The 27,625-nt window shown below is 48.3% G+C and overlaps 1 protein-coding gene across 6 annotated transcripts in view; it reads right to left on the bottom strand.

Moving 5' to 3' along the window:
* SGCD (sarcoglycan delta) overlaps positions 1–27,625 on the bottom strand; it is a 1,117,370-nt gene that overhangs the window by 258,996 nt on the left and 830,749 nt on the right. For all 6 annotated transcript variants that reach the window (XM_086931235.1, XM_086931238.1, XM_086931236.1 and 3 more), the window contains 2 exons: positions 8,282–8,369; positions 6,794–6,913 (listed from right to left, as the gene is read on the bottom strand). In XM_086931235.1, coding sequence (XP_086787361.1) covers positions 6,794–6,913; positions 8,282–8,369 — 208 coding nt within the window. The remainder of the gene's footprint in view (positions 1–6,793; positions 6,914–8,281; positions 8,370–27,625) is intronic.

Raw genomic sequence — 27,625 nt, forward strand, 5'->3', positions numbered from 1 at the left:
ACCGGCCGTGCAGGCTGCGGCCGTGCAGGCACTGCTGCCTGTTGGCGGAAGCTGTGCTGGCTCGTCCGTGCTGGCTGCAGACACACAGACTACAGAGGAGCTGGCTTCTGCGTGCAGGCTGTGGCTGTGCAGGCTGTAGGTGTGCCTGCTGCTCCTGCGCTGGTGCAGGCGTGCCTGTTTTTCAGGCGCTAGCTGCTGGCATGCCTGCTGCTCATGGACTCGATGCTGGTGTGCCTGCTGCTCATGCACTGGCTGCAGGTGTGCTTGCTTGCTGCTCATGCGTTGGCTGCAGGTGTGCTTGCTGCTCATGCACTGGCTGCAGGTGTGCTTGCTGCTCATGCACTAGCTGCAGGTGTGTCTGTTGCTCCTGTGCCGTGGGAGGCGTGCTGCATGCACTGGCTGCAGGTGTGCTTGCTGCTCATGCACTGGCTGCAGGTGTGCTTGCTGCTCATGCACTAGCTGCAGGTGTGTCTGTTGCTCCTGTGCCGTGGGAGGCGTGCTGCATGCACTGGCTGCAGGTGTGCTTGCTGCTCATGCACTGGCTGCAGGTGTGCTTGCTGCTCATGCACTAGCTGCAGGTGTGTCTGTTGCTCCTGTGCCGTGGGAGGCGTGCTGCATGCACTGGCTGCAGGTGTGCTTGCTGCTCATGCACTGGCTGCAGGTGTGCTTGCTGCTCATGCACTAGCTGCAGGTGTGTCTGTTGCTCCTGTGCCGTGGGAGGCGTGCTGCATGCACTGGCTGCAGGTGTGCTTGCTGCTCATGCATTGGCTGCAGTTGCTCCATGAGTTTGCTGCAGGAGTGTAGGCTTTAGTGGTGCTCGCTGAAGGTGTGCAGGATTGGTGAGTGCTAGCTGCATGGGTGTTGGCAGCGGGTGCTGACTGTAGGGCTCTGTCCATGCTGTGACTGTTTCCTGAGGTGCTCGCTGTGTGCGTCACTGCTCGTGGGAGCACCGGCTGCAGCAGCTCAGTGTGCAGTGGCACCGGTGATAGGAAGTGAATGTAATGCTGAGGCGCGTGCTATGCTGGGGGTAAGAAGCTTTATGTGCTGGTGGCTGGAGTCACAAGGTACAGATGTAGAAGGCGCTGGGAGCACATGTAGCTCAGTGCTGGCAGCAGTAGGCATCGAAAGTGTGGGTACACGACGAGCAGAAGGGGTACCGTCGCTGTGTGCAGGAGCAGCTGGGCGCAGTATAAGCTGGGTGCAAATGCAGTGTCAACCAGTCAGTAGATTTGTAGAGAGCTTCTTGTCACCCATGAGGGGATCCAGGGGCTCATCACAGCTGAGCACTCAGCTCAGGTATGATGAGCTGGGTGCTGAAGGGGTGCGATCAGCTAGATGCAGAAGAGGTGCGATGAGCTTGGTGATGAAGAGGCACAATCAGCTGGGTGCTGAAGGGGTACGATCAGCTGGATGTAGCAGGGGTATGATGAGGTGGGTGCAGAAGAAGCATGATGAGCTAGGTGCAGAAGGAGGGTTTGGGGGGCAGCCAAGCCGCGAGGTCTGCCCCCGGGCAGTTTTGGGAGGGGTAGGGAGGTGAGACTGGAAGTGGCCATTTTGTCGCTTGGGCTGCCTGGGAATAGCCCAAAGGCAGCCCAATTTTCAATTTCCCAGCCCAAGTATATAGGGGGTCGCCCGCGTTTCCCAGCCACCATTTTAGGTATTGAGACCTGGTGGCTGGGAGCGAGCCAAGTGAATATTGTCCCCGCCCACCCTCCCTGGGCTTTATGTTTTTGGGAGGCTTTTTTCCTTTTTGTTGATTAAGCCTTTTTTAAGGATGTGGTAATGGGACCCACAGGGTGGGGATATATGTAAGCTGTCGCTTGGAGCAGGTGCAGGCAGAGTTTGTTTTGGATGTTGGCCAAGTTTGGCTGGAGTTTGGTATTTTGTCGTTAAGTTTGGGGACTTGGGGAACGGGAGCGGGAAAGGGTAACCAGTTTGGGGGTTACATTAGAGGGTAGTTTGGTTACAGTTGCAAAAGTACAGATAGGAATGTAGGTATTGTGAGGTTTTGGATTTAAGAGGTAGGGGAGAAAATTGGATATTCATAGGATAATGCAGTTATATATTGTTATGTTGCGGGGTGGGGGGATTTTATCATGTGGGGATCTTAGGGTTAGGGGGAGAAAAACAAAAGGGGGTCAGGTAACTCGATGTTTAGAGAGGTTTTAGTTTTGTAAGGTGGTTTGCCAGTTTGTAAAAATGTGATGTGCACCTGTTTCAATAAAGCGGCCTTTTACACACACAAAATGGTAGTGGGTCGTGCTTGCCTCCCTTTCTCCCTCCCATGCCGTTGGGTGCAGTACGAGCTCTGTGCTGAAGACATTTGACGAGCTAGGCGCAGATGTGGTATGAGGACAGCAGTACAGAAGCAGCTGGGTGCAGTATGAGCCTGGTGCAGACAAGGTATGACGTGAAAGTGCTGGGGCAATGCTGTGCCTGGAATAGAAGGTGCTGGGTGAGTGAGATGCATAAGATGCGTTGGCTTCGGGGTATGCTTGGTGCAGGTGGGCCTGCAGCCGCGGCCACTGCAGATAAGAGTGGTGGGGCAGCCTGGGGGTATTTTGAGAGACGACTACAAGGGGAAATTAATTAAATAATTAATTTTCCCTTGTGATCATCCGTCGAAATCCTCCCCCAGTTGGCCCCACTGCACCGCCGCTCTTAAAAGCGGCTGCGGCTGTGGGGCTGGACGCAATACAAACTGAAGATTGAGCTGCTTGTATAAGAGAAGGAATAGGAGGGCAGCTGCATAGGGTCGCATAAGGCGCTGGTGGTGGTGATGTTGGCTATAGAATGTTCTGTAGGTGCACTGGATGCATACTGAGGTTCATCTGGCTGCAGAAGATGCTGGCTTTAGGGCGCACTGTTTTGTGTAAGAGCTCACAGGGGCAACAGCCTCAGAGATGACCTGTGGATTCTTTTACAACAGGTAGTCTTCAAAGGTCATGGCAGAGGGCAGGAGTGCAGGAGTGCTTGATTGGCTACTAAGGAGGCACACAACTCAAGCAAGAAATGATGCGGCTCTGCTAACTCAGCTCTTTTTGAAATCCAGTAGCTTTTGACATGAAAGTGACAAAACGATATATAGAAGGAATACATGATCGTTGCATTGTTTCAACTATCCCAAGGAGGTAACCAGAACAAACCGCCACACCACATTGTGGAATCTGCCCGCAGTAAAAGGCCACTATCCTTGTGGGGGGTGTGCAGCATGCCCCTTCACTAAAAAATACAAAAGTATTGCCTTGACGGACTCTTTCAAGTGGGAAATGAGAGGGCATACCAACTGCAACAGCACAAACTGAATTTACCTGATCATATGCCCTTGTAATCTTTATTACATAGGCATGACTACCAGGAACATGAAAACAAGAATCTCAGAGCACTGGAGTAACTTTAGGTGCAAGAAAAATAATACAAAAATGTGCAGGCATTTCTTAGAAATGAACCATACCTCTGACTCCCTCCAATGGCTGATCCTTGATGCTAATCATAAGATTTCCAAACAGGGCTTGTTCTACAAAGAACAACGATGGATCCACAATTGTCCTCTGATAGCTGTGGCCTGAATGAAGATATCCCCTGGATTAGCCTTTGAACATTCAGGGGTAACAAATAAGTGTTTCAGTATACTTTTATCCCTCTTTATGATTCACTCAGCCTCTCATAATGATACAATACACACCAGAGGCTTGCCTGGCTTCTGCTACGATAACAATATACCCAACAGTCCCAGATAACCTCTGGGGCTCGTTAATAATTGCGAGACGGCCATCGCTAACATACGGGTATTAACCCACACATTTATTTACTTTCCCCAAATTGCTTAGTCTTCATTGACCCCTTGAAGATGGCCGCCGATTACGCAATCGTGACACTTCAATTTCCTGGTACTTGACTCTGACATCTGACTCTTGAGGATACTATAGGAGTCATTTTGATTTGTTTACATATACCAGAGGCACACTACCTTACCGGGTATTACACAGAACCTGCCCTGAATAATACCTACATGTGTCACTACAAGATGGCCCCGACGTTTTTCCACCCTACCACGTGGAGGCCCATCTTCTCCTTAAAACCGGTCTTATCCCCGCCCACCTCCACCACCCGGATCCAGCGGCGAGGGGTAGGCACAATACACGCAGCTCAGGAACTCCCAAGTAAGTCCCCCAAATCCCTGGCCTGTTGACATAAGCAGCACAACAATAATTTGTTATAATGCGCTTTTCTCTAACTAATGTACAGATTCGTCTCCTTATAGGACATGGCCCCACTTAACAACTACTTGATCTGCTTTAACCTGTCCCCAACAGCGCAATATTATTGTTTTGAAAGCGCGGGCTTTTTACGCACGGACAGATTCGTCTTGGCATACCTGCCTTTTTTGAAGCCTGTCCCCAGCAGCACAATATGTTGGTTTGAATGCGCGGGTCTTTAAAACCCAGACATGTTCGTCATGACAGACCTCCCTATTTTGAAGCCTCTTGTAAGGATTTAGCTTCGCTACACAAGAACAATTGCTTGATCGGTTTGAAGCTTTTTAAGAGAATAAGCTTCACTGAACGGGAACCACTACTTTTCCGGTTATACTGTCACCGGCAAGGCCTTTACCTTATGCTGCCGGGGAACCAGCAATTCCATGGGTTGCTCGCTGTTACACCGGTTCCGCCCACCCTTGATGCCCAATTGACACCTGACTCCGTTATCCTTACCCATTTCTCGGCAACGGTGATCTAAGCCATTATCTTTTCTCTCTCCCAATAGTTAGAAACTATAGTAAGAATTCTGTATTTACCATACCCAGACGTTATCCACACGTAGTAAATTACAGCGAGATACTATAGTTAGAAACTCCAGGGCTCAGCCATACCATCGAAGGTACCTTGCACACACTAATTTGCCTATACATAGAGCGTGTCATTATACAAGGAATACTTTTCTCTATGTTTACTAATTAGTTCAAAGGTCTTACAATATACCAACATATACCATGAAGTGCACAGGTCATACAGAATATTGGTATATGTGCTGGAAATGTATATTATGTAATCAAATCAGCCACTGCATACTTGTAAATAGGCACTAAGATTCCTCCCTATACATAGCCTTGCGGTGGAAGATCTAACCTGAAGCTTTACCCGCTGGATACTGTTGTTCAACCGTTACAAATTTTAGGTGAGTGTTGATAGCTGGCTGTTACACAATACCAAGTTGGTTTTTTAACACGTTCTTTGTGCATTATGTTTTAAAAAAATAATTCCCTTCGACACCACTCTCACTGAGACTCCACTTTTGAAAGTGCATGCACACTTGTGTTAGGTGGTTAGACACGCTAGTGGAACAATACACTGGCATGGAACCCACTCAAGTAAATACAGTCACCGATGTGAATATTAAATTAACCATATGTGATATCCTTTTCCTCTGTCCTCTACAGGTTACGACAGCTTTACACAATAGAAGAAGGGTAATATAGTAATTTTCCCTTCAACCCTAAGTACTGTCTTGTACCCACATTAGTGTACACACACCACAAACTAGGGAATTAGAGTAGACAGTCCTCACCTTTAGATACTAGCTAAATTATTAAATAGGTCCTGAAGAATCGCTTGTTTAATTGACGCCAGCGAGAAACATGTTGACCAGACAATAATAATCTCTTTAGGAGCTCCGGAAGCATAATACTCCAGAATTCTCCACTAGAATATTGTTTTTAACTAAAGCAGCGGACCACCTGAATAAATCATTCCCGGTACCCCTAGCTTTATTTTAATTCACTTTCTACCCATTACGTCTACTATTCCATTCTGGCCCCATACCCGCACTTCACCCATACAGCAGTTGGAAAAAGATCTCCGCCAAAGAGCTCCTCTATGAGGTGTTGCCTGTTGGGTATTGCATCGCCGACCCAACGAGGAGCAGGCCCAAATGATGAAGCATGACACCTGAAAGGGTGTGTGAGGGCATTAAATCCAACAAAATGGATCCCCAGGGCTAACCACTTGTTACCCGACCATTTCCTCCGCATCACTGACTGTATCAACTTTACAACTGTTTCAACCCTCTACCTTTCCTATCAGGAACAGCACAGCAATTTTTGCATATACGTATCCTTAAAGGGCACACTGCAGCTGGACCTTCTACTTCCCCCGAAGTAGTAATAGCCCTTTACTCCTCCTTTTGATATCATATATTGTTTCAACTATATCAGAGACAAAATATAAACAAACATCATTTGTATCAAAAGTTCTTGGAGGACGTTAAACCTGTTCCAAAGAGACCTATCCATATTTTGCCTTCCATGTTATTTTTTTACAGGATTTATTGCAAGTTAAAAAAATACCAAATATATATTTTTTTACTTTTCTTAATTGAATTCTTAATTGAATTTCCATTTAAATGTTTTTCTCGCTTGCAATGTTTTCTTTTTTTAATGTATGTCTGGTGAGAAATTACAAAAGGGAGGCTGCTGAATCTCAATTTTATATACACTACTTAAAATAATTGTCCCATATGCCATTGCTGTGGATTAGCTTTCTTGCTATATTTGACAAATATAATGTGTAAAATATTAGATGTATTGCCACTTTTTAGGAGGTCACCAAATTCTTTGACTCAAGGAGCAGCTGGCACAAGAAGGTGAGAAGACCACCGCTTTAAAAAATCATGAGTGCCAAGACTATTCCTCATTGTTTGTGTAAATAACGTTTCTTGATAACTTAGGCTGATTTTCTGATTGACAATGCCTCAAGTAATGTCAAGTACATGTTTAATTAATAAGCAATCTTACCTAAAACACGCAATCTCTCCGCTCCGACGACCACCTCTTCGTTGGTTGCAGAAAAGAGCAATTTCCCCGCGTTTGACATCACCTGGAACCGCTTCCCGTAGGCATCGACACCCTGTGCGCCTGCAAGGGGAGGGATGAGAGCAACTGAAGGATGCAAGGATCAGCCAGTGTGGTGGTACTATCACTAGCCAAGGACTGCCATCCTTGGACAGATCATTCACACTAAAATACGCTGTGGGAATTATACACCATGCTGGCTGAGGGAGAACTTTGGGACCACCGGGGCAAGCGCCATGAGACATGATCCAAAAGCCTCCTCCTCCTGAGGCACCAACAGCAGTGGAATTAGATCAGCCTGCAATCTGGCGCCCAATCATATCTGGGCATGCCCGTGACCATCACCCATGTGAACATGGCTGGATAAGCTGGTGACCATGGCAACTCCAACGTGACTACTTAACCCCGCCACACCAAATATTTGAATATTCCAGCATGACTGAATAACTGCAGCACAATAGCTGATTCATTAAAAATGGATACCCTTGCAACTGGCACGCAGCAACACCAAAATCGGCGATTATGTGCATTGCCATTTATGAATGGGCAAGCACTGAAACTATAAAAGTATTGAAAACTCCTACGGTGTAGAGTAGGTTAATACCAATCGGAGCAAGCAAAAATATATATGTGCCTCTATATGAACAGCCAACAGCACATGTACAGTATTTTGCTATGTAGAAGAAGCGCTCCTCCCTAGGGAAAAATGTCCCTGATGTGCACAGCTAACTTCCAAAAAGAAGGAACGTGATCCAATATTCATCATTATTTGGCATCAAATGATACACAATTTCGTTGATTAGTTTGTTTCATTCGTTCAAGAATTGCTTCATTCAAGAGTGATCAGAAAGTTCAGGAGGAGTAGCATATCATTTGCAATATATTAATTAATCCATGATTAGGATTTGTCATACAAATGTCAGCTCATCCCAATGCATTTTGTGCTTCTTCAGCCTTTTATCAGGGGATGTAAATTGAAGAAAGCGTACAAGTCGGCATCGCATCTTAGTTGGTCGCCATGCCAACTTGGGAAGAGCTGAAATTTGTATGACGCATCCTATTCATGGATTAATTAATATATTGTAAATGAAATGTTACTCATCATGGACATTTTGATCATTCTTGAATGAAGAAATTCTTGAATGAAGTAAACAAACTAGTTAACAAAATTGTGTATCATTTAATGCCTAATATTGATGAATATTGGAACACGTTTCTTCTTTCGGGAACTCAGCAGTGCTTGCAAACTGCGTTTTTCCCTAGGGGGGAGCCCATCTTCTACCTATTCCTCTCGCTTTTGATCAGAAAGAGATACCTAACTGCACGCCCCCAACTTATCCAACGTATTATCACTTGTTCTCTTTCAGTTGAAATACACCGAGTGCGTGAGCCAACAGAATTACTATATTTTACTATAGCACTTATTCCTACCTGTTATTACTCGGGTCTGTACGTTCATGTCGTCGTCAAGAATATTCACTGTCACATTTCGGGCCGACTGGAGGTACAATGGATTACCCTTAAAAAAAATAAAATGACATGTTGAATTAGAAAATACTCATGACATACAACAATTGCATATGATAATATAAAATAGCTGACCATGAGCAAAAACCTTTTCCACTAGCATTTGTAGGCCGGTGAAAACAGAAATTCTCAAGGAAAAAACACGACTCCTGTGCAAGCAAACTGAATGTAGGAGGCAGGTTAGACTAACAAGGCAGATTCAAAATGAGCAGCCTGGGAGAGGCATGTATGTGCAACTATAGAGGATTGTCTGTTGTCCAAGCAATACATGTTAACGGGGAAAAGGCATGGCAGATGATGAAAAAATTAACACAGTGGCCCATGAAGGATCAAGCATTATTATTATTATTATTATATATAATTTTATAGAGCACGCAGCTACTCTGAGGTTTCCCTGCGCTAAACCAACAAGGGAGGTGTGCCTGCCGAAATAGTTTATTGATTGAATAACCAAGTTTTTAGATCCCTGCGGAACTTTAGGTAAGTAGGTTCAATCCGAAGGGGTAGAGGGAGAGAGTTCCACAGGGATGGGGCCAGAAAAGCAAAAGAGCGACCACCCATTCTGGCTCTCCTAAACCTGGGAATCTGGAGTTTGTGTTGAGTGGACGAACAAAGAGTGCGGGAGGGAGAGTACAGATGAATCAAAGATCTCAGATATTGAGGGGCCTTGCCCGTATTAATTCTGTGTATAAAACAGAGTGCCTTAAATTTACAGCGACTATCAATGCAAAGCCAATGAAGGCTACGGCGGGAAGGGGAGGTAGAAGACTTGTAGTGTAGTTTACATAGCAGATGGAATGCCAGGTTCTGAACCGTCTGCAATTTACGGATTACCTCTTTGCCCGCACTCAGAAAAAGAACATTACCATAGTCCAGGCGAGACGTTATTAGCGCCTGTACTACGGTTTTCTGGGTGTCCAAAGGAAGCATCCATGTGATTTTCTTCAACCATTTGAGAATAGTTGTGCAAGTGGAAGAGACCCTAACAACATGTTGCCTCATGGACAACTGGTCATCAAAAATGATGCCCAAGTTGCGAGCTGTTTTAGATGGGTTAGGAGGGGTGCCCATTTGAGCAGGCCAATGAGAGGGTCCCCATAAGGCGGTGTTGTTGCCAAACAGAAGAAGTTCTGTTTTTCCTGCGTTCAATTTTAACTTGTCATGCATCCAGGAGGCAATGTTGTTGAAACCATAACAGAGGGAGGATGTAGTGGAGTGATGGCTGGTGGAGAGTGAAAAGATGATCTGTGTGTCATCTGCATATGAATATATGGAGAACCCAGCTTGCTCCGCAATAGTAGCCAAGGGTCTGACATACAAATTGAAGAGAAGGGGGCTCAAGATGGAACCTTGGGGAACACCGCATGCTGAATTGTGGATTTTGGACGCAGAAGTAGCCGAGAAGACTTGAAACTTCCAATCAGACAAAAAGCTGGGAAGCCATCCAAGGGCAGAATGAGTGATGCCAGAAGTCTTGAGGATGTTAACCAGAGTGGGGTGGGAGACCGTATCGAATGCGGCACTTAAATCTAGTAGAATAAGTGCCACGGTCTCCCCTCTGTCCACCAGATGACGAATGGTTTCAGAGACTCCTAAAAGTGTGGATTCTGTAGAAAAACCCGAGCAAAAGCCAGATTGTGAATGATGTAAAATATTACGAGATTCAATGTAGCTGGTGATTTGTTTATTTACGTGCTTTTCCAGAATCTTAGAATAGACTGGAAGAAGCGAAATTGGACGGAAATTGGCAGGCTTATTTGGATCTGCATTGGCCTTTTTCAGCAACGGTATAACCATTGCGTGTTTCCAAGAATTGGGGACCTTGGCCTCCCTGAGTGACGTATTCAATAACTCCAAGATGAGCTTAAGAGAGGAGGAGTCTAGGGTTAGCAGAATTTGGGGAGGGATGGGATCCAAAGGGGAACCGGATTTAATACTTCTAACTATGTTGTGTAATGTAGGAAGGGTAAAGGGGTCCCAGGCAGTAATATCCGATTCCGCCGACTGATGATCGCATGGAGTGGTAGATATGATAAGCTCAGGGGGAAATGGGGGGGCATTAGGGAGACCAATGTCAGCATATATATTCTCAATTTTAGAAACAAAAAAGTCTGCTAAGGAGTCACATTGTGCGTCATCCAAACAAGGGGCCTTAGGTTGACAAGTGGCACCAGAGAGTTCCTGCACAACCTTAAACAAGGCTTTGGGACGATTTTGGGCATTTAGAATAGACAAGTTAACGTATTCAGTTCTGACTATCTTGCAAAGGGAATGATATTTTGTTTAAACAGCTTTATATTGCAATTTAATGTGAAGGTCGTAGTCAGAGCGCCACTTCCGCTCAAGGTGTTTACAGCTGTTTTTTTCCTTTTTTAGAAGGTCATTGAACCATGGTGCAGGGGGGTGATGTACATTAAATGTCTTCTTTCGAAGTGGAAGACAAGTATTAACAGCAGAAGTAAACCAGTGGTGAATAACGTCCATTTGATCAAGGCTCCTAACCTCAGTAAGAGGCATAGAGTTTAACAAAACGGAATTAACTTTGTTGGAATCAAGATTCTTCCAATTGTGGGTCACTCTAGGTTTAGAAGCCGCTGCAAGGGAGTTGAAAGATTGGTCAATCGTAATGGAGAATTCTACAATAAAGTGGTCAGACCACGGGACAGGTAAGGGAGACTTACACATTACTGCTTCTAGATTGGAGAAAATTACCAGCCTTATGAGTGGGGCCCGAATAATGCAGGGTAATGTTCATGGCTGCTAGATCAGATATCAAATTGGTACTGATAGGGCAGGTTTTATCATTAAAGTGAACATTAAGATCGCCAGCAATTAAAAAGTTAGTCGCATTCAATAGTAGAGGAGCTAAATGCTCTGAAAGTGGTGAAGCCCAAGAACTGGCAGGACCAGGGGGGCGGTAAATCAGGGCACCTGTAAGGGTGAAATTGGGGGATAGAAGTATCTTAAACAGCCCAGCCTCACAATTATGAATAACAATATCCTCTCACTTACAAGAGAAGGCTCTTTTAACCCCTTCGCTGCTCATGACGAGCTCAGCTTGTCATGCAGTACACTGGTCGTGTGCTTATGACGAGCTGAGCTCGTCATGAAACAATGAGAAAGGAGGATCTGCAGCACAGGAGGGGAATTGCCTTAACAGCCATGTAGTTAAAAATAATAGCTATTCCTCCACCCTCCTTACCCCTTCTGTTTCTACCCGTGTAGGTGTAACTATCAGGAAGAGCAGCTGCGATATCTGGACCCGAATGGTCCGTCAACCAAGTCTCCGTAAGAAATAGGGCGTCAGGTTGTGAAGGAGCTCAAAAGATCAAAAACGTCTCTACTGTGTTTTGGGAGAGACCTGCAATTTAAACTGATGAAGTTAAATGTGTGGGAAGGGGGCTCCTGAATAGGTTTTCGTAAGAAATTGGATGCAGAAATATCTAATGTTGAGGGAAGCGAAGAGAGGGTCAGCGAACAATCAGGGCACGTCAGAAGGGCTTGCTGTGGGCACAGAGGAGTATCATACGAGCATTGGGGTGGCCTAAGGGTCAAGAGTGTATTTTTGGAATAGGTTATCCTTAATGTTGGACAAGTCGAGACAGAAGAACTGGCCCTTGGCCGCGTACAGTCGCGGACGGGCGCAGACGGGCAGGACTCTGGCACGACTCCGGCGCGCGGTTAGCACATCGGTGAAGTAGGGAGGCGGCAGTAGGAGGACTAGACCGCACCCCCCCCCGCTTCCGCCGGAAGTGAGTAGGGTTAGTAAGACCTCCCTCCACACCACGAGCTCAGCTCAAGGAGGAACGGGGAGTGGTAAATACAGATAATCAGGTGACTGTTAGCAAGCAATTTTTAAAATCATGCAGAATTTTTAAAACACACGCAGTGCAAGCGACCTGTTTAATGTGCCCCCCTGCTCTCTCACAGCAGCGTCGCACACACAGGAGCCAGTAATGCACAAATGAACAGTTAAAAAGTAAAGAGTAGAATGCAGAACAATGTCATACATTCACCCCAGTGCAGAGATCTGGGCCTAAATCCATCGTTTTTTTGCACTCCCCACCACACCAGTTCAGACATGGCCATATGCAAAACAGCCTTGACCCTGTGCCTCATGGGAACAGTCCAGCCCGAACTGCCAAGCCACGTCTTTCCTGGACCGGAATCAAGCAACCTAGGACCGGTTTCTGGCTATCAGCCGTCTTCAGCCAGGATAGCTTAACTCCAGTGGTGTGGAGAGCATGGGACTCACGTCTGAGAATACCCATCCCACTTGGGGTGACAAATGCAAAAACAACAATTGATGGACAGAATGCAGAACAATGTCATACATTCACCCCAGTACAGAGTTGAGTTCTGGGCCTAAATCCATCATTATTTTGCACTCCACACCACACCAGTTCAGACATGGCCATAAGCAAAACAGCCTTGACCCTGTGCCTCATGGGAACAGTCCAGCCCGAACTACTTTGAGGACCACAAAGTGTTACTGTTTCATTCTGCATTTTCTCAATTACAAAATCTGGGCTCTATCAAACAAAAAATACTATAAAACACGACTGGGCTCCCTGGCAACGGCAAAACTTCTTATTCTGCTAATCTGTGGAGTAACCTGAAAATTAAAAAAAAATCCCATTGCAGCCATGCCTCTAATGGCACCGAGCGAGTGAAGATAGCAAGCTTCCTAGAAGGGTGGAGGGAGTCGGGAGGGGGAGTGGGGGGGGGGGTGGCAGGGTTCTCTCCATTATAGACCCAAATGATGTCAAGGAGGGTCATTTTAGACAAGGCCCCCATTAATTTCTGCAACGGTCTCAAGAAACCTTCATGACTAGAATGTCCACAATATACTGAGAAGAGTCATTTTATGCCCGGGCCAACAGCATTGAACAGGAGCCACAATCTTTACTGGTGTCACTCTCACCTCAATATCCTGGTTTCCTTCTCTTCACTACCGCTCACTAACCTAAATCCTCGATTTCTCAGGATCTCCCATCTCTTTTTCCAATGCTTTTTCTTTGCCAGAAGGTCAACCTTTTTCTATTTTCCTCGCTCCTTCCCTTTTTTTTCATTCCTTCTCATCACTCCTTTATTTTAGTCTTTGTCCTTTGCCTTTTCCTCATGTTTTCCTTCCCATCTCTCCTTCTCATTTGTTTACTTCACCTCTCACGTCATCTCTTCACTCCTCGGATGCTGAGGCAATTCATTCTTTTAACCTCTTTGTCTGCCTTTTTGCCTACCTCCATTCTCTTTTTGATGGCATCTACCTTTTTTGTTATCTTTCTTCTTCTGTTTCATTCCCTCTTAACATGCCTTTCATTATTTCTCTTCTGTTATCATTCTTCATTTTTTTCTTTTCTTAAGCTTTTCTGGTCTTTTTCTTTCTATACTAAGTTTTCATTTGTTCTTCCAGTATTGGCTTCCTTACTTTCTCTTTGTTTCTTTTATAAGTATCTTTTTTCTCGTTCTTTTCTTTTTTATTATTCTTCCACTTATTCCTTTCTCGTTCTCTTTCTTATCTCCTTTCTTATTGTTTTTTTTTATTTTTCCTTTTCAATTCTATTTTTCTATACACTACCTCCATTTTACTTCTTTTTCCACATCTCCCATCCTTTCTGTCTTCCGTTCCAACTTCTATGCTTCTTTATTTCTGCCTCCCTTTTTGTCTTGCTGCTTATTTTTCCCCCTTTCTTTCCCACTTTGTTTCTTCAATAATTTTGACTTTCTCTTGTTCCCTAACCTTTCTTATCTCCTTTTTAATTTTCCCTATTCTTTCCTTCCTTTTCAATTTCTTCTAGTTGTTTCTTTCTTATTCTTAATCTTTTTTACCTTCTTTCTTTCTCATTCCTTTCTTCTACTCATTCTTTCTTCCTCTCTTCCTTCTGGTTTAATCCTTCTTTCTTTCCTTTCTTTCTTTTCCCTTCATTCTCTCTACCTTCCATTTTCTATACGTCCTCTTTACCAATTGCCTTGTCCAGTTTTGTCATTCACTATTTATGGCACTGTACTTGCCTACTCTGACAGCCCTTTGTCCCTTTCTAGGGCACTTCAATGGTATTTTCTCGCTGTGTTATTTATAAGCTTCTGTTGTAGACAGAGAGAGACTCCTACAGGATAAAGCAAATTTATGTGAGACTAGCTCATCATCCCATTGACATCAGAAGCAACCCCTCTTCCCCCCACTTTACCTGATGGAGCAGCGGTTCACAACCCCGTTGAAATGAATAGCTTCATAAGAGAGCTACATTAGGCACCTGATTGGGTGCCTCCAATTTTTGGGGAACATTGTAGCAAGCTTGGTTCTCAAGCTAAGGATATGTTACTGCATCAGGGCGGGTATGGCATCTATTCGAGGGCATCATCTAGGTTTCTGGACCGTCTATGGTTAACTTTCCCCTATCTGAGGCAAAAGGTCTTTCAATGCCTCCTGCCATTTCATTAAGGTCAGACAGTCACATGCATCTATAAATCCAGAGAACCAAGTTAAATTGGAGCGTTGACCGGAGGTACTTTGTAAGGGACCAGAAATATGGACTTCACTACTAGAGGAAATAAAATGCCAGCCTACTCTACTGGGTTTAAGAAAGGCAATTAAAACATTCCAATTCAGAGTCTGTGACTTTGTAGCATACTAATTAATGATGAATCTTGAAATTAGATTATTTGTCTGTATGATGAAGTGCCTAAAGTCAATTATTTTGAAACGCACCTAACAAATAAATTAATCAAATAGAAGAACATCGATGAACATCTGGCCAGGCTCTGGTGGATAAACATGATAAGCCGGAGAGATCAGGCATGACCAGCAATGGAGGAGCAAGGAGGTGTCCTGAGGGGACATGGAAAATCGGTAAGGATCAAACACGACTAACCATGAAGGATCAGGTAAAGACAATTTTGCAAGATCATATGTAGCCTGGACGGCCATGGAACATTGAGTATCGTTAACTGGAAGATCAAGCATCATGGACGCAGGGCATAGCCCATTAGGAGGTTCACTTGTGACCAATCATGAGGGTGAAGCATAATAAACCACAACATGATTAACAACAGATGATCAGGTGTATGTATTGAAGACAGATTATCCTAAAAATAAATTCTTCACTCTGCAGAGCACATATTCCTTTTTCCTACATGACTATGGTGGATTCTCATTTTAAGCTGATCATTAAGGAATACAGAAACAACTGAAGGATGATGAAGGTATTAAAAACTCAGAGGAGGTGGCAAAGAAAAATATAATGTAAGGGTGTTTGGCGTTGCAAGAGCAACATTTGCCCAGAACATTTGGTTATCATTTAACAAGTACATCTACAAATAATAAATTAGGGAGAGGATGTGACCTTACGGTGTCGGCTCAGCATCCTGCAATTCTGGGCAAATCACTTACCCCTAGATTCATCAAAGTCCCGTTTTGCGAGTCCTTAATAGCGATTATTAAGGAATCGCTATTAAGGACTTGCAAAACGGGATTCATGTAGGAATCGCAAAATAAATTGCGATTCCTACACATTCCTTATTTGCGATTAGCAAATTGCTAATCGCAAATAAGGAATAACTCCCCATTCATTCCTATGGTCCTTTGGCACATAGGAATGAATGGGGAGTTATTCCTTATTTGCGATTAGCAATTTGCTAATCGCAAATAAGGATGCGGATTCAAGGGTGCTAGGGGTGTCCAAAGGACACCCTGTAGCACCCCTGAAATGTAAAATTTAGACTTATGTTGCGCACACACATGTCCAAAGGACATGTGTGTGTGTAACATACAACTGAGAAAAATGCACAAAAGTGCATTTTTCTCAGTTTTCGCTATTTACCACGAAGTCAGACTTCGCGGTAAATAGCGGCAAAAAATAGCGAAATCGCAATTTATTAATGGTTCATGAATAGCATTTAAGGAATCTCAAATTGAGATTTCTTAAATGCGATCGCAATTTGAAAAATTGCAATTTTTTGTGATTTTTCAAATTGCGAGTTCATGACCCATTGATGAATTCAAAAAACCATTTTTGCGGGCGCAAACGGCCGAATTCTGCGATTCGCACCGTTTGCGCCCTCAAAAATGCTTCATGAATCTAGCTGTTAATCTCCCTGTGCCTACCAACAATGAATGGGTGCCTGTGTAACGTAACTGGTGCTTATGTCATTTACTCCAATACCTTCACGTCCAGTTTGTGCTATATAAATCTGCAAAAGAAATCAGGAGTGTCTAGAAAAGCACTGTTTCATGCTAAATAATGTCTCTTGATGCTTGTGATAGGTGACAGATGTTTATTGTTATCCAACTACATTAAACATGTTTATCAACCTCAGAAGGAAGAAAAGCTGAGGGAACCTTCTGACATTTGAATCTGTGACCATGGAGATAAATACGGACTCCTGGAGTGGATGTGAGTAGTCGGGTAAGCCATCATACCCAACTAAAGGAAGAGAAAAGCCAAAAGACATGAACCTGATTGATAAAGAAGGAAAAGTAGCCCTAACAGACTCAGAGGAAACCAGTGCTTAATTTGAATCAGTGCTTTCTGGTGCTGGACATCGGCACTTAATTGTCAGTGCCAGAACTTATAACAGCCTGCCCCATGGTGGCGCTGTTTATCTAATGTAATTTTGGAGTAAAATGACATCTGTTTATTAATTTATCCTTCATTTAATGCCTTTCATGCCATTCTTAAAGCTTTGGGGACCTGTAATAGTCATAATCGTCATGCTTGTAGGAGTGTGATGGTTAGTAGTTGTGTTGGGACTGTCATTGGCAGCACTGGCCGGGGCAATGTGTGGTGCAAGCTGCAGCAGGCTTCTGACGAGGGCCCTAGCACTTATTAGTTTAGAAATTAAGCACCAGAGAAAACAATGCAGGCTGAGACAACAAACATGCACAGAGCTGATACAAAGGTAAATACTACAGAAGGGCAGAAAAAAGGTATTATTCAAGCAAAGAAGCAGGATCTAGGGGAGACTGGATTTTTATTAGAAAGAAACGTGGTACATGAAAATCTCAACATAAAAAATCATCTAGCTCAGATGAACTACCTTCTACAGCCCTAAACTACGTGATAAATTAAATGACTCAAACATTCGTACGATTAACAGCTTTGAAGCAGAGCAGGCACTTATTTTTAATCGAAATAATATTAGGCTGTTTTATCACAACAGAACCTTTTACATAAAATGCACCAACAACAAAAATCTGTCCTGCTGAAAGTCCAAACAGACATGAGGGCTCTGAATAATCAGAAACTCCACTTTTGATCTTAGAATATGTTACTTCATTTCAGTCAAAAATTCACTATGTAGGGCTATGTTGGACTATGTTGGACTATTTAAATATAAAACTACAACAAAAACACAGATTTGGGCCAAAAAAACGATATTGACAAAACGAGGCAACGTACGTTAGAAAACATATAGCCTAGAGGACCATGGGGCTAACACGTTTGTCCGAACCATTTTCACCCTGAAACAAGGGTTTTGTATTGATGTGGTGCAGTGGATCAACATAAGATAAAACCTAGAAGTTCTTTCACATCATCAGGGGAGAAATAGAGAATTCTGTTTCCCCCTGAACCGATCATCCGCAAGGGTGCACAATGGATCCAATACTCATGCCCGTCAGATAAAACTGGCAGGGAAAGGCGGGTGTCCACCATCAGGCCCATCTGCCACTTTAGAACTCAGCGACAACTTGAGGCACAACACGTAAGAGCGAGCATAGACGTAAGCAGACGCACGTTCACGGCCTGGAGAGCAGCGCATGTGAGGGACCTCCAGACGCCAAGCCTCATCTGCAATTCATTTATGATGATTGAATTTCATTTCAGCTTGACGAACCCGCACCACAAAATGGTTCCCCTATCAGCAAGACAGCGGACAAAAAAACCCGGAAGCCACACATTGACTATCAAGGAATGTGGTGGCCGGCTCCCTCCTCCGCTTCTGATGCCCTCGTGCACCTGTCTCGAGACATGCCAGGGGGGTGCTGGAACGAAGATGCTGATTTGCTGAAGTCAAGCTAGCGACATGCCAGGGACCTGTTGGGATCAAGACGTCGGCATGCTGACGTCACGATGGTGGCATGCTGTGGACATGCTGGCGGCATGTTGAGGAATGTTGGAGGCAAGATCTCTGATGATCAATGAACTGTTAAAGCCATGGCTAAGGCGCACTGAGGTTTCTTTCAGAATAACTCCTCACAGACCCTGCATCGGCGGTCCATGCTGGTGGAGGCTTACCTGCAGAACATAGATCCGACAAGGCCCTGCAAAGGCCAAACTGGGATCATTTGGGGGTAAAGCAGGCCCTGTTGAAGAAGGTTTCTCCTAGAATCACAGATCTGGGGGCTTCATGAAGGGACAAGGCAGGAACAACTCAGGAGAAATCTCTGTCACTCAATTGCTGTGAGATCATTTAAAAGGCACGATGGTGCCACACTTGGACCTTGCACAGGCTTGCCTTGGCCGTGCGTAGACACTGCTAGAAGAGGCAGCTCCCTTAATCAGTGCTCTGCCAGGGCCATGCATTTCTCATGCAAGTGCAAATTTAGTGTAGGCGTCTGCGTATCCCATTATGGGAGAGTTTTGCCACAGGTGGAATCATGTTCACAACCGCAACACACCCTATGATACATTCAGAAATGGACCGGCTCCATTTTATAGAAAATGCAATGGCTCAGAGGTTTCTAAGAATTTTAATTTCATGCGTTACTGGCAGCATAATCAGTGCCTAGTAAAAGGCAGTGCATGTTTGAGCTGAAGCAGGCCTCAGTTTGCCCAGTGGGGCACAAATGAGCTCACCTCAGCAAAGGTCTGTACCGGCCCTTTAAAAACATCTTTCTATAAAGACAGGTTTTGTACAATATATGGATGATGTTAAATAGTCTCAAGGGATGTTGTTCCTCTAGAATAACTTAAGCTGATAATACTGTTTTACATAGGTCTTTCTGCCAGATACTTTGGGGTTCCACTGTTGCATGCAAAAGTTGTTACCCAAGTCAATGGCACTCTATCGAGCTTAGAAGGATGAGAAGCTAAACTGATACACAGCTGTCAACAAATAGACCCTTCCATAAGTGCATCGGCCTAGTATGTTATCATATCAGGCGCTGCGCTTATAGGATTTGTGCCATGAATATAAAACAAAAATCTTATACTGGCTCATAGGGTCACTGATGTCATTTCGCCAAGCATAAGCAACAGCATCACGTGATGCCAACACTGTTCAAGGGGTGCCTGGAAAGGTATGCCCCATGCTGCCGTTGAGACATTTTTGAGAAAACACTGTACCATATTATGGCCCTGAGGTACAGTTTATCAAATGTATTGACTAACATATCATTTTGTGGACGTTTCTGAACGGGACCTCAAGAACAATTTCATTTCTAGCAGGTTTTGTATCGGACCCAGGAGCATCATTAATCGTCAGCGGCAAATGCAGTCATAAGCCACCTGGAAAAGGACATAGTCGCTAGGAACACTGGAGGCGCAGCAGAAAAAAAACCGCAACATTGGAGAGATAGCAGCGCTTTCATACACAGTGGCAGGCGGAAATAATGACATTATGTGTAGGGAGGAATAACTTCCATAAAAAATACTGCACCCTGAGAATTTAGAACACCCTTTTTGTGCCAGTGAACATCCCATCAGAACAGTTATGTCAACAGAATGTCTGCCACTACAGGAAAGGATGCTGTCAGCTCATATATATAAGCAGACACAATGATTACCGAGATGTTCAGCATGTCAGGGTGCCAGGAGTAGTGAAAACGAGCTGCTTAAATATCCACGGGTGCTGCTCAGTGTCCTAGGACTTGGTCAGCTGCCTCAGGGAGCACCCCAATAACTCAGGGCACTGCTCAACGCTGGACGGTGCTGCCAGCCATCTTAATGTGCTGCCCAAAACTGGAGGGCGTTGTTCTATTACTAAGGATGCTGCACAACATACCATGGAAGCAGCTCCATAAGGCAGGGCGCTCCTCCATGTGGCATAGTGCTGTTTCATAAGGCAGGGTGCTGCTCCGTGTGGCAGAGTGCTGCTCCATAAGGCAGCGTGCTGCTCCATAAGGCAGGGTGCTTTTTCATAAGGCAGGGTGCTGCTCCATAAGGCAGCGTGCTGCTCCATAAGGCAGGGTTCTGCTCCATGTGGCAGGGTGCTGCTCCAAGTGGTAGGGTGCTGCTCCATGTGGCAGGGTTCTGCTCCATAAGGCAGGGTGCTGCTCCATGTGGCAGGGTGCTGCTCCATAAGGCAGGGTGCTGCTCCATAAGACAGGGTGCTGCTCCATGTGGCAGAGTGCTGCTCCATGTGGCAGGGTGCGGCTCCATGTGGCAGGGTGCTGCTCCATAAGGCAGGGTGCTGTTTCATAAGGCAGGGTGCTGCTCCATGTGGCAGGGTGCTGCTCCAGTTGGCAGGGTGCTGTTTCATAAGGCAGGGTGCTGTTTCATAAGGCAGGGTGCTGCTCCATAAGGCAGGGTGCTGCTCCAAGTGGCAGGGTGCTGCTCCATGTGGCAGGGTGCTGCTCCATGTGGCAGGGTGCTGCTCTATGTGGCAGGGTGCTGCTCCATGTGGCAGGGTGCTGCTCCATGTGGCAGGGTGCTGCTCCATAAGGCAGGGTGCTGCTCCGTGTGGCAGAGTGCTGCTCCATAAGGCAGGGTGCTTTTTCATAAGGCAGGGTGCTGCTCCATAAGGCAGGGTGCTGCTCCATAAGGCAGGGTGCTTTTTCATAAGGCAGGGTTCTGCTCCATAAGGCAGGGTGCTGCTCCATGTGGCAGGGTGCTGCTCCATAAGGCAGGGTTCTGCTCCATAAGGCAGGGTGCTGCTCCATGTGGCAGGGTGCTGCTCCATGTGGCAGGGTGCTGCTCCAGGTGGCAGGGTGCTTCTCCATAAGGCAGGGTGCTGCTCCAAGTGGCAGGGTGCTGCTCCATAAGGCAGAGTGCTGTTTCATAAGGCAGGGTGCTGCTCCATGTGGCAGGGTGCTGCTCCATGTGGCAGGGTGCTGCTCCATGTGGCAGGGTGCTGCTCCATAAGGCAGAGTGCTGTTTCATAAGGCAGGGTGCTGTTTCATAAGGCAGGGTGCTTCTCCATAAGGCAGGGTGCTGTTTCATAAGGCAGGGTGCTTCTCCATAAGGCAGGGTGCTGTTCCATGTGGCAGGGTGCTGCTCCATGTGGCAGGGTGCTGCTCCATAAGGCAGGGTGCTGTTTCATAAGGCAGGGTGCTGTTTCATAAGGCAGGGTGCTTCTCCATAAGGCAGGGTGCTGTTTCATAAGGCAGGGTGCTTCTCCATAAGGCAGGGTGCTGTTTCATAAGGCAGGGTGCTTCTCCATAAGGCAGGGTGCTGTTTCATAAGGCAGGGTGCTGCTCCATAAGGCAGGGTGCTTCTCCATAAGGCAGGGTGCTGTTTCATAAGGCAGGGTGCTGCTCCATAAGGCAGGGTGCTGTTTCATAAGGCAGGGTGCTGTTTCATAAGGCAGGGTGCTTCTCCATAAGGCAGGGTGCTGTTTCATAAGGCAGGGTGCTTCTCCATAAGGCAGGGTGCTGTTTCATAAGGCAGGGTGCTGCTCCATAAGGCAGGGTGCTGTTTCATAAGGCAGGGTGCTGCTCCATAAGGCAGCGTGCTGCTCCATAAGGCAGGGTGCTGCTCCATGTGGCAGGGTGCTGCTCCATAAGGCAGGGTGCTGCTCCAAGTGGCAGGGTGCTGCTCCATGTGGCAGGGTGCTGCTCCAAGTGGCAGGGTGCTGCTCCATGTGGCAGGGTGCTGCTCCATAAGGCAGGGTGCTGCTCCAAGTGGCAGGGTGCTGCTCCATGTGGCAGGGTGCTGCTCCATAAGGCAGGGTGCTGCTCCATAAGGCAGGGTGCTGCTCCATGTGGCAGGGTGCTGCTCCATGTGGCAGGGTGCTGCTCCATCTGGCAGGGTGCTGCTCCAAGTGGCAGGGTGCTGCTCCAAGTGGCAGGGTGCTGCTCCATGTGGCAGGGTGCTGTTCCATAAGGCAGGGTGCTGCTCCAAGTGGCAGGGTGCTGCTCCATGTGGCAGGGTGCTGCTCCATAAGGCAGGGTGCTGCTCCATAAGGCAGGGTGCTGCTCCATAAGGCAGCGTGCTGCTCCATAAGACAGGGTGCTTCTCCATAAGGCAGGGTGCTGTTTCATAAGGCAGGGTGCTTCTCCATAAGGCAGGGTGCTGTATCATAAGGCAGGGTGCTTCTCCATAAGGCAGGGTGCTGTTTCATAAGGCAGGGTGCTGTTTCATAAGGCAGGGTGCTTCTCCATAAGGCAGGGTGCTGTTTCATAAGGCAGGGTGCTTCTCCATAAGGCAGGGTGCTGTTTCATAAGGCAGGGTGCTTCTCCATAAGGCAGGGTGCTGTTTCATAAGGCAGGGTGCTGCTCCATAAGGCAGGGTGCTTCTCCATAAGGCAGGGTGCTGTTTCATAAGGCAGGGTGCTGCTCCATAAGGCAGGGTGCTGTTTCATAAGGCAGGGTGCTGTTTCATAAGGCAGGGTGCTTCTCCATAAGGCAGGGTGCTGTTTCATAAGGCAGGGTGCTTCTCCATAAGGCAGGGTGCTGTTTCATAAGGCAGGGTGCTGCTCCATAAGGCAGGGTGCTGCTCTATAAGGCAGGGTGCTGCTCTATAAGGCATAGTGCTGCTCAATAAGGCAGGGTGCTGCTCCATGTCCATGTGGCAGGGTGCTGCTCCATAAGGCAGGGTGCTGTTTCATAAGGCAGGGTGCTGCTCTATAAGGCAGGGTGCTGCTCCATGTGGCAGGGTGCTGCTCCAAGTGGCAGGGTGCTGCTCCATGTGGCAGGGTGCTGCTCCATAAGGCAGCGTGCTGCTCCATGTGGCAGGGTGCTGCTCCATAAGGCAGGGTGCTGCTCCATAAGGCAGGGTGCTGCTCCATGTGGCAGGGTGCTGCTCCATGTGGCAGGGTGCTGCTCCATCTGGCAGGGTGCTGCTCCATGTGGCAGGGTGCTGCTCCAAGTGGCAGGGTGCTGCTCCAAGTGGCAGGGTGCTGCTCCATGTGGCAGGGTGCTGTTCCATAAGGCAGGGTGCTGCTCCAAGTGGCAGGGTGCTGCTCCATGTGGCAGGGTGCTGCTCCATAAGGCAGGGTGCTGCTCCATAAGGCAGGGTGCTGCTCCATGTGGCAGGGTGCTGCTCCATAAGACAGGGTGCTGCTCCATAAGGCAGGGTGCTGCTCCATAAGGCAGGGTGCTGCTCCATAAGGCAGGGTGCTGCTCCATGTGGCAGGGTGCTGCTCCATAAGGCAGGGTGCTGCTCCATAAGGCAGGGTGCTGCTCCATAAGGCAGCGTGCTGCTCCATAAGACAGGGTGCTGTTCCATAAGGCAGGGTGCTGCTCCAAGTGGCAGGGTGCTGCTCCATGTGGCAGGGTGCTGCTCCATAAGGCAGGGTGCTGCTCCATAAGGCAGGGTGCTGCTCCATAAGGCAGCGTGCTGCTCCATAAGGCAGGGTGCTGCTCCACGTGGCAGGGTGCTGCTCCAGTTGGCAGGGTGCTGTTTCATAAGGCAGGGTGCTGTTTCATAAGGCAGGGTGCTGCTCCATAAGGCAGGGTGCTTTTTCATAAGGCAGGGTGCTGCTCCATAAGGCAGGGTTCTGCTCCATAAGGCAGGGTGCTGCTCCATAAGGCAGGGTGATGCTCCATAAGGCAGGGTGCTGCTCCATGTGGCAGGGTGCTGCTCCATAAGGCAGGGTGCTGCTCCATGTGGCAGGGTGCTGCTCCATAAGGCAGGGTTCTGCTCCATAAGGCAGGGTGCTGCTCCATGTGGCAGGGTGCTGCTCCATAAGGCAGGGTGCTGCTCCATAAGGCAGGGTTCTGCTCCATAAGGCAGGGTGCTGCTCCATAAGGCAGGGTGCTGCTCCATGTGGCAGGGTGCTGCTCCATGTGGCAGGGTGCTGCTCCATGTGGCAGGGTGCTGCTCCATGTGGCAGGGTGCTGCTCCATGTGGCAGGGTGCTGCTCCATAAGGCAGGGTGCTGTTTCATAAGGCAGGGTGCTTCTCCATAAGGCAGGGTGCTGTTTCATAAGGCAGGGTGCTTCTCCATAAGGCAGGGTGCTGTTCCATGTGGCAGGGTGCTGCTCCATGTGGCAGGGTGCTGCTCCATAAGGCAGAGTGCTGTTTCATAAGGCAGGGTGCTGTTTCATAAGGCAGGGTGCTTCTCCATAAGGCAGGGTGCTGTTTCATAAGGCAGGGTGCTTCTCCATAAGGCAGGGTGCTGTTTCATAAGGCAGGGTGCTGCTCCATAAGGCAGGGTGCTTCTCCATAAGGCAGGGTGCTGTTTCATAAGGCAGGGTGCTGCTCCATAAGGCAGGGTGCTGTTTCATAAGGCAGGGTGCTGTTTCATAAGGCAGGGTGCTGTTTCATAAGGCAGGGTCCTTCTCCATAAGGCAGGGTGCTGTTTCATAAGGCAGGGTGCTGCTCCATAAGGCAGGGTGCTGATCTATAAGGCAGGGTGCTGCTCCATAAGGCAGGGTGCTGCTCTATAAGGCATAGTGCTGCTCAATAAGGCAGGGTGCTGCTCCATAAGGCAGGGTGCTGCTCTATAAGGCATAGTGCTGCTCAATAAGGCAGGGTGCTGCTCCATAAGGCAGGGTGCTGCTCCATAAGGCAGGGTGCTGCTCTATAAGGCATAGTGCTGCTCCATAAGGCAGGGTGCTGCTCCAAGTGGCAGGGTGCTGCTCCAAGTGGCAGGGTGCTGCTCTAAGTGGCAGGGTGCTGCTCCATAAGACAGGGTGCTGTTCCATAAGACAGGGTGCTGTTCCATAAGGCAGGGTGCTGTTCCATAAGGCAGGGTGCTGCTCCATAAGACAGGGTGCTGTTCCATAAGGCAGGGTGCTGCTCCATAAGACAGGGTGCTGTTCCATAAGGCAGGGTGCTGCTCCATAAGACAGGGTGCTGTTCCATAAGGCAGGGTGCTGTTTCATAAGGCAGGGTGCTGCTCCATAAGGCAGGGTGCTGTTCCATAAGGCAGGGTGCTGTTTCATAAGGCAGGGTGCTGCTCCATAAGACAGGGTGCTGTTCCATAAGGCAGGGTGCTGCTCCATAAGGCAGGGTGCTGCTCCAGGTGGCAGGGTGCTGCTCCAAGTGGCAGGGTGCTGCTCCATCTGGCAGGGTGCTGCTCCATGTGGCAGGGTGCTGCTCCAAGTGGCAGGGTGCTGCTCCATAAGACAGGGTGCTGCTCCATAAGGCAGGGTGCTGCACCATAAGGCAGGGTGCTGCTCCATAAGGCAGGGTGCTGCTCCATAAGGCAGGGTGCTGCTCCATAAGGCAGGGTGCTGCTCCATAAGGCAGGGTGCTGCTCCATAAGGCAGGGTGCTGCTCCATGTGGCAGGGTGCTGCTCCATAAGGCAGGGTGCTGCTCCATAAGGCAGGGTGCTGCTCCATAAGGCAGGGTGCTGCTCCATAAGGCAGGGTGCTGCTCCATGTGGCAGGGTGCTGCTCCATGTGGCAGGGTGCTGCTCCATAAGGCAGCGTGCTGCTCCATAAGGCAGGGTGCTGCTCCATAAGGCAGGGTGCTGCTCCATGTGGCAGGGTGCTGCTCCAAGTGGCAGGGTGCTCCTCCAAGTGGCAGGGTGCTGCTCTAAGTGGCAGGGTGCTGCTCCATAAGACAGGGTGCTGCTCCATAAGGCAGGGTGCTGCACCATAAGGCAGGGTGCTGCTCCATGTGGCAGGGTGCTGCTCCATAAGGCAGGGTGCTGCTCCATAAGGCAGGGTGCTGCTCCATAAGGCAGGGTGCTGCTCCATAAGGCAGGGTGCTGCTCCATAAGGCAGCGTGCTGCTCCATAAGGCAGGGTGCTGCTCCATAAGGCAGGGTGCTGCTCCAAGTGGCAGGGTGCTGCTCCATGTGGCAGGGTGCTGCTCCATAAGGCAGGGTGCTGCTCCAAGTGGCAGGGTGCTGCTCCATGTGGCAGGGTGCTGCTCCATAAGGCAGGGTGCTGCTCCATAAGGCAGGGTGCTGCTCCATGTGGCAGGGTGCTGCTCCATGTGGCAGGGTGCTGCTCCATCTGGCAGGGTGCTGCTCCAAGTGGCAGGGTGCTGCTCCAAGTGGCAGGGTGCTGCTCCATGTGGCAGGGTGCTGTTCCATAAGGCAGGGTGCTGCTCCAAGTGGCAGGGTGCTGCTCCATGTGGCAGGGTGCTGCTCCAAGTGGCAGGGTGCTGCTCCATCTGGCAGGGTGCTGCTCCATGTGGCAGGGTGCTGCTCCAAGTGGCAGGGTGCTGCTCCATAAGACAGGGTGCTGCTCCATAAGGCAGGGTGCTGCACCATAAGGCAGGGTGCTGCTCCATAAGGCAGGGTGCTGCTCCATAAGGCAGGGTGCTGCTCCATAAGGCAGGGTGCTGCTCCATAAGGCAGGGTGCTGCTCCATAAGGCAGGGTGCTGCTCCATAAGGCAGGGTGCTGCTCCATGTGGCAGGGTGCTGCTCCATAAGGCAGGGTGCTGCTCCATAAGGCAGGGTGCTGCTCCATAAGGCAGGGTGCTGCTCCATAAGGCAGGGTGCTGCTCCATGTGGCAGGGTGCTGCTCCATGTGGCAGGGTGCTGCTCCATAAGGCAGCGTGCTGCTCCATAAGGCAGGGTGCTGCTCCATAAGGCAGGGTGCTGCTCCATGTGGCAGGGTGCTGCTCCAAGTGGCAGGGTGCTACTCCAAGTGGCAGGGTGCTGCTCTAAGTGGCAGGGTGCTGCTCCATAAGACAGGGTGCTGCTCCATAAGGCAGGGTGCTGCACCATAAGGCAGGGTGCTGCTCCATGTGGCAGGGTGCTGCTCCATAAGGCAGGGTGCTGCTCCATAAGGCAGGGTGCTGCTCCATAAGGCAGGGTGCTGCTCCATAAGGCAGCGTGCTGCTCCATAAGGCAGGGTGCTGCTCCATAAGGCAGGGTGCTGCTCCAAGTGGCAGGGTGCTGCTCCATGTGGCAGGGTGCTGCTCCATAAGGCAGGGTGCTGCTCCAAGTGGCAGGGTGCTGCTCCATGTGGCAGGGTGCTGCTCCATAAGGCAGGGTGCTGCTCCATAAGGCAGGGTGCTGCTCCATGTGGCAGGGTGCTGCTCCATGTGGCAGGGTGCTGCTCCATCTGGCAGGGTGCTGCTCCAAGTGGCAGGGTGCTGCTCCAAGTGGCAGGGTGCTGCTCCATGTGGCAGGGTGCTGTTCCATAAGGCAGGGTGCTGCTCCAAGTGGCAGGGTGCTGCTCCATGTGGCAGGGTGCTGCTCCATAAGGCAGGGTGCTGCTCCATAAGGCAGGGTGCTGCTCCATAA

This window comes from Lissotriton vulgaris, chromosome 7 (assembly GCF_964263255.1).
Source record: "Lissotriton vulgaris chromosome 7, aLisVul1.2, whole genome shotgun sequence".
Classification (NCBI taxonomy): domain Eukaryota; kingdom Metazoa; phylum Chordata; class Amphibia; order Caudata; family Salamandridae; genus Lissotriton; species Lissotriton vulgaris.